This window comes from Hemiscyllium ocellatum, chromosome 28 (assembly GCF_020745735.1).
Source record: "Hemiscyllium ocellatum isolate sHemOce1 chromosome 28, sHemOce1.pat.X.cur, whole genome shotgun sequence".
In the NCBI taxonomy this organism is placed as follows: domain Eukaryota; kingdom Metazoa; phylum Chordata; class Chondrichthyes; order Orectolobiformes; family Hemiscylliidae; genus Hemiscyllium; species Hemiscyllium ocellatum.
In genome coordinates, this window is record NC_083428.1 from 12426839 (window position 1) to 12439994 (window position 13156).

The following is a 13156-nucleotide window of genomic DNA, read 5'->3' on the forward strand; positions in this document are numbered from 1 at the left end:
CAGCTCATCTAAGTCAGCCCACCTAATTCTTATGACAAAGCCAATCCAATTATAAGTCGGCCAAATTAAGATGTTTCTGTGGTGAATCTTTTTTTTCGGCTTCTCTTCAGAACCACCATATCCCATAAGTCAACTGATCACAGGTGTGAAACCTTGTTTTGATCAGAAATATCTAGAGGGGAGAGAATTAAATTATTCAGTAATTGAAATGTGCTTGGTTGTTCAGCTTTCTGCACTCGTTTTCTTCTTACAGGCTACCCTGTGCTCCAGAAAAGGCTGCATGCAAAGTATTGTAGCCCAGTTAGAGTCTGAAAGTGAAGACATCCATCAGGTTGGTGAATTATAAAGCATTTCGTTCAGATATTTTGTGTTGTGCTACATTTCACATTCAGTGTGTCAGTATACCTTTATGAGACATGCTTATGATATCATCACTGTATCATAGCATGTGACCAAAACGTATAAAGATTTCATACATCATCTTACCTTGAATCACATGAAGCCTAGCATTCTAATGGAAGTACGTTGTTCTGTGCAATCTATTGGCTTAATGTTTAGCCAGAGACTTACATAGCTGGAGAATGTAATGATTTTATATAATGCTTAGCTGTATTAACTGTAAATAATGGTTGGATTCTTCAATACCATGATATCAATGTCCAAATTCATATATTCTGGAGTGTGCCAAAAGTGTTGCTGCATTGGGTAAAGCAGTCTTTTTGAGTCAAACTCACACTATGGCAGCAGCAGTGATCATCTGTAAAAGACTCCAGTAATCTTGCTGGCAGATATTTGGAAAACTAATTGAAGAACATTTTGATGATTATGATCGTGTACAACAATCAGCAGCAAGTCAAATAGGTTGTCAAACAATGAAACAGAGTATAACACACAGTTCTGCAGATGCAAATTCGGCAGATTGGGGCAAGTTGTCAAACCTTCAAAGTACTACATTTAAGTTTGAAATGTTAATCTTCTGCACTCTGTTTATCTGTTTGTATAATAATCAAATTGACATCTCTGTGTTTCTGTAAGGCATATTTATCTGCATTGCATAAATCTTAATCCTTGGAAAATGTGGGATGTCGTATTTTGTCTCATGGTCGGTGTGTCAGTGTACCTTTATGAGACATGTCACTATAACATAGCATATGATCTGTGTGCATAAATTTCTCATATTACATCTTATTTTGAAGCATAGTATTCTACTAGAAGCATGCACTCTGTGTAATCTAATAGTTTAAGGTTAGTCAAGACACTTACATGCCTTAAGAATGTAATGTTAATGTATGACAGTTGTATTGACATCTATTGGATTCTTCAATATCACAATATCCACATCCAGTTTCTTCTGTAAAGAGGAATAACATGAGCATTGCTGCATTAGGTAAAATATCATGTTGAAGGCAAGCTCACATTGCTTTGTAAAAGTTTGATGGAATATCATCATTCCAAAATAACTCAATGCATTAGAGTCATAGAGTCATACAGCACATAAACAGACCCTTTACTCCAAATTGTCCATGCTGACCAAGTTTCCCAAACTAAACTAGCCCCACTTGCCTGTGTTTGGCCCATATCCCTCTAAACCTTTCCTATTCATATTCCTGTTCAAACGTCTTTTAAAAGTTGTAATTGTACTTGCATCTACCACTTCCTCTGGAGGTTCATTCCACATACGAACAACTCTCTTTGTGAAAAGATTGCCCCTCAGGTCCCTTTTAAATTTTTCTTCTCTTGCCTTAGAAATGCCCCCTAGTTTTGAATACACCCATCGAGAGAAAAGACCTTTAGTATTCACGTTATCTATGACCTCATGATTTTTATAAATTTCTACAAGGTCACCCCTTGATCTCCTACTCTCCAGTGAAAAAAGGTCCCAGTCAATCCAGTCTGTCATAGAGTCATAGAGATTTACAGCATGGAAACAGACCCTTCGGTCCAACCCGTCCATGCCGACCAGATATCCCAACTCAATTTAGTCCCACCTGCCAGCACCCGGCCCATATCCCTCCAAACCCTTCCTATTCATATAAGCCCTACAGTCCTGACAACATCCTGGGAAATCTTTTCTGAATGCTCTCCAATTTAATAATATCCTTCCTATAGCAGGGCAACCTAAACTATTAACAGTATTCCAAAAGAGACCTCACCAATGTCCTTAAAATAGCGCCCAACTTCTATATTTAATAGTCTGAGCAATGGAGGCAATCATTCAGAATGCTTTCTTAACTGCCCTGTCTACCTAATTACCTAATAGCATCCCTTGTTAACATATTAAACAATTTTCAATTTGAGAAATAAATACTAATCTGTGGTTTCCCCAATCAGAGGCGCCAACCTTAAAGTGAAAGAAATCCTTTACTTCAATTTGCAAAGCAGAATAGTGGGTTGCTGGTAACCTGAAATAAAAACAGAAAATGCAGGAAATGTTTAGCAAGTTGTATGGCATGCATGGAGAAAGAAAGAGTTGGCACTTCAGATCAACAGCCTTTAATCAGACTGAAAAAGTTAAAAATGTAAGTGGTTCTGAGCGAGGGATGGGTGAGACAAGGGGACAAATGTTCCTGATATGGTGTAATACAGGAAGGGTTGAATAACTGAAGAATTGATCTTACAGAGCCAAAAGAATGGTAATGGGGCAAGAAAAGAAACAGAGAAATAAAATACATGCCTAGAACAGATGTGTTGCTGCCTGAAAACAAAAATAGTAGAAGACTCAACAACTTTGACTGTTCCACAATATCTGTAGGGACCTGGAATATTCCAGTCAGCCTCTGACATACAACCACAAATGTGTTAGCTGCCTGTCTATGCTCTCTAACCTCCACCAGTGTCTGGGAAAATGGCCCAGGGGCAGATCAGAGTCAGGGAACCGTCAACACTGGTTGGTGACACAAAATTCAGGGGTCGCTCATTTCTTTCCTGTTGCCACCAAGACTCAGAAGTTCACTTGGTGGATTCCAACCACTGAATCATTTCAGTAATGGCAAAAGTTAATCTTGTAAGCATGGGAGATATTCATTGTGTCACCATTATTTACATTCAAACGCAGTTTTTGAAACGCATCACATTAATAAATGTCTGAGCATGTAAAGATGTGGAAATAAAGTAATAATGTGCGTACGTCTAATAATGTAGTTGTCAAACTGGATATAATTGTCTTTCTTCATTCATTCATCAGATGTGGGCATCACTGGCAACCCTAACTGCCCCTGCAGAAGGTGGTGGTGAGCTTCCTTTTTGAAGCTCTGCAGTCCTTTTGGTGTAGGGACACTCACTATTGCTATGAGGACGGGAGTGCCAGGATTTTGACCCAGCTACAGTGAGGTCACGATGGTGTGTGGCTTGGAGGTGAACTTGTACTCCCATCCATCCACACTTCATATCCTTCTAATTGGTAGAGATTGTGAGTTTGGAATGTGTTTCCCAAGGAGCCTTGATGTAGTGCATTGGTTGCCTTAATGGGAAAAGACTAGGAGAATGAGACTGGTATTCATCCTTGGGCTGGAAATCAGGTTGCGACTGAAGTAAACATGAATGTCAATGTACCATTGTGTGCCACTTTTTCCAACCAGCAACTTCCAGGCCGAGTTAAGGACTGGTTTGCTCTCTTGGTTCAGTTGTTAATATGCTTCTATTGTTCTAGGTTGTGGCTAGCATTCTGAGGAATCTTTCATGGAGAGCTGATGTCAACAGCAAGAGGATTCTACGGGAAGTCAGAAGTGTAAGCGCATTGATGCAATGTGCTTTGAAGGCTAAGAAGGTCCGTTCTTGACTAACTGAATCATAATTCATGGTTAACCCAAGATTTAGAACATAAAACAATACAGCGCAGAACAAACCCTTCGGCCCTCAATATTGCACCGACCTGTGAACTCATTTAAGCTTACCCCCTACACTATCCCTCATCATCCATGTGCTTATCCAAAATTTAAAAGAAGAATAATTTCAAAAAATGTAGTCAATATGAGAGGAGCATAAAGAATGGGACTGGTTGACAATCCATCAATAACATTGTCCCCATAAATGAAAGACACAATCCAATCTGACTTTAATGTTGGATATAGCATTCTCTCATCTCGGTTAAAAGTGTTTTGATATATTTGATCGGGTGAAGTGAAAGGGGGAGGCTTTTGTGCAGCACAAACAGTAACAGGGACTGAATGGACCGGAACGGTGCTGTAGAGTTCTATGTAATACCTTTCTTGGGCTTCTATTGTTTCAATAGAAGCATACCATTCAGCTTTAAAAACCATGCATTTTGTCCATGCTTTTACACAAAATCCATTAACTTGTGCTAACTTAGAACATTTTGAAAATGACTGCCAGACTACTCAGACTCCTTGGCATCATGGTAGCCCACAAACCCACCAACACACTAAAACAGCAGCTAATGAACTTGAAATATCCTATACAGACAACAAGCTAAACTAATGTCATTTAAAAACTACCTTGCAAGGAATGTAACAAACACTACAAAATGACATGGCCCTTTCTCACTAGTATCCTTACATACAGATGAGGAAGGGCACCACTTCAACTGGGACAACACATCCATCCTAGGACAAGCCAAACAGAGACCACACGAGAATTCCTAGAAGCATTGCATTCCAACTGGAACTGTATCAATAAACACATTGACTTGGACCCTGTAAAGCACCCCTTGAGAAAAAGAACAGGAAATGACATCACCACAGGAAATGACATCACCAACCCAAAGAAACCCAAACATATAAATAGAAAGCAAGAATCATCAGCAGTGCTTCACCCAGAGGCTCACTGAAAATGTTACCTAGTTATGGTGACAAAATGTCTGAAAATGAACCTTCCAGCTCAGCGAGCAAACTTGCATCCAGAACCTCAAGCTGAGCTACAAATCTTCTCAAAATCTGGAAAGTTACTGCTCATGTCATGAATTGCACCAACTGCCACTTACCCATTGTCCTTGCACCCACTGGCTCACATTATAGAGGCATACAGCACAGAAACAGACCCTTTGGTTCAACTCATCCATGCCTACCAGATATCCTAAATCATTTTAGTCCCATTTGTCAGCATTTGCCCATATCCCTCTAAAATCTTCCTATACATGTACCCCTCCACATGCTTTTTAAATGTTGTAATAATACCTGCCTCCATCACATTCCCTAGCAGCTCATTCCATACACACTCCACCGTCTGCGTTAAAAATATTGCTCCTTGGGTGCCTTTAGTTCCTGGCCAGACACTGTTTTTAAAATATTTGTCCGTGTTTTCAAATCCCACTCAGGTCTCATCCTCCCCTGTCTGTGTAATCTCATTTAGTTTCACAATCCTCCAAGATTTGGAGACGCCGGTGTTGGACTGGGGTGTACAAAGTTAAAAATCACACAACACCAGGTTAGAGTCCAACAGATTTATTTGGAAGCACTGCTCCTTGTCCACAACCACCTGATGAAGCAGCAGTGCTCCGAAAGCTAGTGCTTCCAATTAAACCTGTTGGACTATAACCTGGTGTTGTGTGATGTTTAAATTTGCAATCCTCCAAGATCTTTATGTTCATCCAGTTTTGCCCTCTTGAGGATCCTGACTTTGATCACTCTGTTGGTGATGTCTCAGCTGGCTTGGACCTTACCCCTAAAATTGCTTCCAGAAACCTCTCTATACCCTACTTTGCTTTCCACCTGAAAGATGCTGCTTAAAATCCTATTTCTTGGACTAAGGTTTTGGCCAACTGCCCTAATAGCAACCCATGAGGCTCAGTGTCACACTTGCTCTGTATTGGTCCTAGGAATCCTCATGGGATGGTTTATTATGTTGAAGATGCTATATAAATATAATTTGTTGTAATGCTCTAATTATATTATTTAATGTTGAACGTGTTTGACAATCTGGGAGCAGCAAAGTATAGATTAGATTACTTACAGTGTGGAAACAGGCCCTTTGGTCCAACAAGTCCACACCTACCCACCATACCCCTAACCTAACACTACGGGCAATTTAGCGTGGCCAATTCATCTGGCCCGCACATCTTTGGACTGTGGGAGGAAACCCACACAGACACGGGGAGAACGTGCAAACTCCACACAGTCAGTCGCCTGAGGTGGGAATTGAACCCAGGTCTCTGGCGCTGCGAGGCAGCAGTGCTAACCACTGTACCACCATTCCGCCCCTAAGTTGATTGTCCTTTCATTTACAATTTGAGCAGCCAAGTTCTGGAAGTTTGAAACAAAAACAGAAAGTGCTGGAGAAACTCAGTAGGTCTGAACTCCAGAAGAACCTTAGATTCATTCAAGAGCTTGTTGATTGATGTGATAAAGAGATTGCAGTCATTCTGTCTTTTCAGTTGGATGTGCTAAAGAGAATTCAATGTCCGCTGTCATCTGGACTCATCTTGATGTTTTGCATTTTCATGTTCGTCTCAAGGAGTCGACACTGAAAAGCCTGCTGAGTGCACTTTGGAATCTGTCAGCACACAGCACAGAGAACAAGGTGGCCATCTGCTCTGTTGAAGGGGCACTGGTCTTCCTTGTGGGAACCCTGACCTACAAGTGTCAGAGTAATTCACTCGCCATCATTGAGAGCGGAGGAGGAATCCTGCGAAATGTTTCCAGTCTCATTGCAACAAATGAAGAGTACAGGTACAGCAATTAAAAGCTTCTTTTAAAAGTATGCTATGCTGCAACAGATTGTCTTAGTATGTTGGCAGCCCTCTCACCTATGAGTCAGAGGATCATAGGTTCAAGACCAGCTTAAAACCAAGGCTGACGTTCAACTGCAGTACTAAGAGAGTGCTGCACTGTCAGAGGTGCCACCTTTCTGATGTTATATTAAACCAAGGCTTCTTTTCCTTGTCAGGTGAAAGTGAAAGATTTCAAATACTATTTTGAAGAATGCAAGGGAAGTTCTTGGGAAACAAAATTTGAGCACATGAGTTTAGAGGGAGAATACTGATTTGGATTGAGAATTGGTTAAGGAACAGAAAGCAAACAGTAGAAATAAATGGGACATTTTAAGGATGGCATTGGGATAGTATAAGGATCAGTACTTGGGTCTGCAGTTATTCACAATTTATGTCAAAGATTTGGATGTGGGACTTAACTGTAATATTTTTAAGTTTGCAAACAACTCAAAACGTATGAGTTGGGAGGAGGATGTGTCAAAGATGCGGAAATTGGTGAGGGTAAGCAAAAATTTGGCCAGTGAAATACGATGTGGAGAAACGTGAGGTTATCCACCTTGATTAAAAAAAACAGAATACAGTGTATTCTTAAACAGTGAGAAGCTGGGAATTGTTGAATTTCAAGGTGTTCTTGTTCATGAGTTATTGGTAGTAGATGCGCAGGCACAGCAAGCACTTAAGAAAACAACTACCATGCTGGTCGGTAACACAAGAAGAATTGAGTGCAGAAACAAAGATGCCTTACTGCGATTATATAGAGCCTCAGTAAGCCCACAGTTGCAGTGCTGCCTGAAGCTTTGGTCTCATTATCCAAGGAAAGATATACTTGCAATGAAGGGAGGGCAATAAAGGGAATGGAGTATATAAGTAGGAAGTTTTGCTAAAACTGTACACAACACCAGTCAGGTCACAGCTAGAATACCATGAACAGTTTTGGTCCCCCTTATCTATTAGCACTGGAGGCCGTCTGGAGAAGGTTCACTCGGCTGATACCAGGTATGGAGGGACTTAAGGGTGAGGTTGAGTAGGATGGGCCTGTACTCATTTGCAGTTTAGAAAAATGAGAGGCGACCTCATTAAAACATATAAGATTCTTAGGGACTTTGCAGGGAAGATGTTTCCTCTTTCTCTGAAAAACATTTAAATAGATTGGGCTTATATTCTCTGGAGTTTAGAAGCACCAGAGATGATCTGATTCAAACATACTCAAACTCCCACAGGGAGTGATAAGGTGGAAGCATGAAGGATATTTACTCTGGCTGGAAGTCTGGGACCAATGGACATAGTCTCAAAATAAAGGGAAATCCTTTTAGGTTTGCAACATGAGGAAGCAGGTGGTGAATCTTTGGAATTCTCTGCCCCAAAGTAGGCTTAATTGTTAAGACTGAGATTGATAAACTTCTACACATTGAAAATATCAAGAGGTATGAGGATGGTGGAAGAGAAAAGTGTTGAAGTAAAAGCCTAGTCATGATCTCATTGAATAGTGCAGCAGACACAAAAGCCTGAATGACTTACTATTTCTTATGTTCTTTCCGGTGACCTGGCCATTATTTATCTCTCAACGTCTTATTAACAAAGAGGTAAATAAACTGGTCCTGCTAATATTTCTGCTCATGGGAGCTTGCTGTGGGCAAATTAGCTGCTGCACTTCCTCCACTGAATTAGTGACTACTTCAAAATTACTTACTTGGCTGAAGGACATCCTGAAGTTGGAAAAGACATAGTGACAGTTGTAGAAATAGTGAGTTGGTTTAACATTCATGTTTCATTAGTTGCAATCACTCTATTCCTAATGCCAGTGTGAAAGGAGCATGTTTTTTAGTAAAATATAACATTATTCAATACATTTACCTCTTTGGGAAAAGGTATATAGAGTCATAGAGATGTACAACATGGAAACAGACCCTTCAGTCCAGCCCTTCCATGCCAACCAGATATCCCAACCCAATCTAGTCCCACCTGCCAGCACCCGGTCCATATCCCTCCAAATCCTTCCTATTCATACACCCATCCAGATGCCTTTTAAATGCTGCAATTGTACCATGTTTGATGGATTTTCACAACCATCTGGGCTAACTGAAGTCAGACAGAAGTTTGAAATAAAAACAAAATTCTGGAAATACTATGCAGATTTGGCAGCATCTGTGGAGACAGAAATGGAGTTAACCTTTCAGTTCAGTGATCTTTATCCAGTCAAGTATTTTGTTACTATTAACATGGAATAGTTATGAGGATGATATGTATGTGGTTAAATTCTAACTGGAGCAGAACAATGAGGATATTGATGCAATTTCTTAAGAATTGGATGACTATATAATAGCCCTGTGAATTTCATGTACTTCAATCCAAGTTATACATCGTACGATATTTCATTAATTTCAAATCATGAATATATATATGATTAATACACATTATTTAAATAATATCAACTATTCCTGTAATTTCAAATCTACCCTTGGAAAATGCTCAATTTTGGATCTTTCTCCTCCTTTATTTAAAATAATAAGTGCCTTTTTTGCTTAATGGCCTCGTTTCTCTTTTAGGCAAATTCTCCGTGACTACAATTGCCTACAGACCTTGTTGCAACATCTGAAGTCCCATAGTTTGACTATTGTCAGCAATGCTTGCGGAACCTTGTGGAATCTCTCAGCTCGCAGCTCAAAGGATCAGGAACTACTGTGGGACCTGGGGGCCATTAGCATGTTGAGGAACCTGATTCATTCCAAACACAAGATGATAGCAATGGGGAGTGCAGCTGCCCTGAGGAACCTTTTGACCAACCGGCCAGCCAAATACAAAGACACCAGCATGGTGTCCCCAGGTTCCTGCATGCCTTCTCTATACATGAGGAAGCAGAAAGCCCTGGAGGCTGAACTGGATGCTAAACATTTAACAGAGACATTTGACGGCATTGAAAAACTGAGCCCCAAGCATCCAAATATCAACAAACCCCTCAGGCACATTGAAAACCTAGCTAAAGATTATGCTTCGGACTCTGGCTGCTTTGATGATGATGAAGGTCCAAATATATCGACTGGATTAGAAACTGGAGGCTTAAGTGTGCTCTCCATGTACCTGAACTCTTCCTTTCTACAAGGACAAGGCATGTCCAGGTGTCGCAGTAGTGGAAGATGCTCAGAATCAGATAAAGATCTTGACGGAAATCTTCAAAAATTCAACCCTGCCACTGATAATGTGTCTGTCGCAGCTGAGAGGTTGGTAAATCAAATCTCTACAACTGTAGCCAGAATTGACAAAATAGTGGAAGATATGTCTAACATGCACACATCCTCGGAAGACAGTTTCAGTCTTAGTTCTGAAGATCAATGCATCGACTGGCAGTGTGCGTTAGATGACTTGAATGAAACCAGGACAAAGTCTTCATCGCCCTGTAATCTTACTGATGTTGCTACTTCAGGCAAACGTGAATATCGTAGCAAAGTTCATACCCTTTTGGGTGCACGAACAGACTACACAAACTTGTCAAGTGATAGTCTAGATGGTGTTAACAACACCGGCGAATGTGACACTAATCCAGTGAAGGAATCCTCAGTTACAGACCAAAAAGGTGAGCATCCTATGTATCAGAAAAGGCCGACCAATTTGGACTTAAAGAGTGGGGAGAAAAATCAGCTAGATGGAAAAGATTCCGATGGACAATTGAGTTCCAGGGAATCTAAATCTACATTGAATGAAGCTTGGGGTATAAGAAAACCTGATGAAATAAGTAAGAAACGATTTTCACCTTTTTACGAAAAGATCCACGTGACATCAGTCACAACAGGAAGCAGTCAGAGTCCGAGTCCAGGACATTCTCTGACGCCTCAGAGTTTGAGTGGCAGAAAGCAAGCATGGGTCCATTCTGGATATTCACAGAGCAGCAGAAATGTAAACCAAGGTCCCTCTAGCACATCTACTTCCACTCCGATTTCCAATGACCAGGAAACTTTACAAACCTACTGTGTGGAAGACACCCCTATTTGCTTCTCAAGATGTAGCTCACTGTCATCCCTCTCGTCTGCGGAAAATATATCGGATGTCCAAATTGGTAGTGAAAATGAGGTTGATAGTGACTCTTCTCTGGAAATCATTGGTGTAGAAAAAGAATCACCACTGCCTGTTGAGAAGACAATAACTGATGAGTCCTTTGCCTCAGAGGAAATACAGATCAAGTCCAGAGACCATTCATTTAGCAGTGCATCGCAACCTATAGAAATACCTTGCCCAAAGCATGAAAAGTTTCTGATAAGGAAAAAGTTACCTTCGAGGAATATGGACTCCAGTCCATCAAGTCCATCAGAAAACTACTTGCAAGAAACCCCATTAGTCTTAAGCAGATGCAGTTCAGTCAGTTCACTTGGAAGTTTTGAAAGCCCATCAATTGTAAGTTCCATTCAAAGCGACCCTTGCAGTGAAATGATAAGTGGTACCATCAGTCCCAGTGACTTGCCTGACAGCCCTGGTCAGACCATGCCCCCGAGCAGAAGTAAAACACCGTTGCTTGACCAGCTAGAAAAAGATGCCAGTCAAGGCAATAACCATTGGGATGGTGATATGAAAAAACACATGGATATCAATGATTTTAAGGAACGGTTTCATCTCCCTCCAGATATTGACACTATGCTGTATTTCACCTTAGAGAAACCCAATGAAAACTTTTCATGCGCTTCAAGTCTGAGTGCCCTCACCCTTCATGAGCCATATATTCAGAAGGATATTGAGTTAAAGTTAATGCCACTGCTACAAGAGAAGAGTTGCTTTAATTGCCGTGCACAAGGAGAAGACATCAGAGAGGAACGGAATGGAGATGGAATGGAAAAAGTTGATAAGCTTGATAGTATCCTGGAAAACTCTGACGATGACATCGAGATCCTGAAAGAATGCATCAATTCCGCAATGCCAACCAAATTCAGGAAAGTGAAAACCTCTGCTATATCTGGTTTGCCCACTCAGGTACTGCAATCTAAAAAGCCTCTTCAGCTGCCTGTTTACATGCTACTGCCAGCACACTCTCAGGTAGAGACATCTGGGCACAGCACCTCAAAAAATGACACTTTTAAAGAAGATTCCTCATACTCTGATTCTGTTGATGGAACCCCGGTGAATTTTTCCAGTTCAGCCTCACTCAGCGATGAGACCTTAGAATATCCTCAGAAAGAATCACCCAAATTGATGAACAATAAGGCTGAAGTGATTGAGAGGAGAGAGTTACTCCCTGCAGAAGGGCAAAATGCTGATGACTTAGAGGTGCCTATAGCTGTAAGGATGCACGATAGAAGTCTCGAGCAGGGAAATAAATACAACTTGAATGTAAATAATTCAAAGCTGGGTGCTCAATCGCATTTGCTTAATCTCAACCAGAGGGAAGTTTTGAAAAGGAATCAGAATTCTCTGCCATCACAGTCATACCAAGGCCAGAATAGCCATGTTTTCCAACCAGGTGGGATTGCAAAAAGCTTAAGGAAGGATCAAACTACATCAAGACATGTGCTGGAGTTGGACACAAAGAAAAGCGATTGTAAGAGGTCAGAAGAAGGACAGCAAAGAATGGATGTTCCTTGTGCCGAATATATTCATGGAAGCTATGCATTCCAATCTATGCGACACACTACACCTACTGAGGAAGCTGTTTATTGCTTTTACGAAAATGACTCTCTAGATATGCTTACTGTTGCAAAAGATACAGTGAAACAGAAAACTGAAGTAAAAAATGACTATGAGGAAAAAATCATCAACCAAAATGGAGCAGTGAAAGATGAACCAGATCAGAGCCATAAAGCGACCACAAAGCTCCGAACCGCCAGTTTGGCTAGTAAAACTGAACAAAATATAACCAATGAAAGTCCTCTTTGCTTTTCCCTTAGTTCTTCATTAAGTTCACTGAGCGACATAGAATTAGAGGACACCCAAGTGAAAACACGGAAAGCATTTGTAAAATCACGGAAAAAGTCTCAAATCTCTACGGCTTCAAAATCTTTTAATAATGGATGCTCATCTCTATCAGCAAGACGGGATAGTTCACCCAGTTCGTTGAGCTATGATTCAGAAGATGATCTTTTACAGAAATGCATCAGCTCAGCAATGCCAAAGAAGAGGAAACATTCTTCAAAGCGAAAGTCTGAGAGGTCTACAAAGCAAAACATGAAGGGTAATGTGCAAAACAACACTGGGAGGAACCTGGCTTATGATGCGGACCACAGGAAGGATGCAAGCCAAGATGTTTATAGCTCACTGTCAGATTTAACGTCTCCTGATCTGGAAAGTATAGAGTGGAAAGCTATTCAGGAAGGTGCCAACTCAATAGTCACCAGCTTGCACCAGGCTGCAGCCTGCCTTTCGAGAGAACCCTCCTCTGAATCTGATTCCATTTTATCATTTGTGTCAGGATTGTCCATTGGATCGACACTGCATTTCACTCTGGAGCGGAAAGATAAGAAAAAGAATCTGAAAGAACAAACACGCAGTGTTGAGGGTGCAGAAGGTGCTTCT

General features: G+C 40.9%; 1 protein-coding gene across 1 annotated transcript in view; it reads left to right on the plus strand.

Moving 5' to 3' along the window:
- Window positions 1-13156, plus strand: part of apc2 (APC regulator of WNT signaling pathway 2) — a 116683-nt gene that overhangs the window by 101724 nt on the left and 1803 nt on the right. Inside the window, exons 11-14 of the mRNA XM_060846576.1 lie at window positions 254-331; window positions 3650-3766; window positions 6409-6623; window positions 9211-13130. Of these exons, the coding sequence (XP_060702559.1) occupies window positions 254-331; window positions 3650-3766; window positions 6409-6623; window positions 9211-13130 (4330 nt within the window). The remainder of the gene's footprint in view (window positions 1-253; window positions 332-3649; window positions 3767-6408; window positions 6624-9210; window positions 13131-13156) is intronic.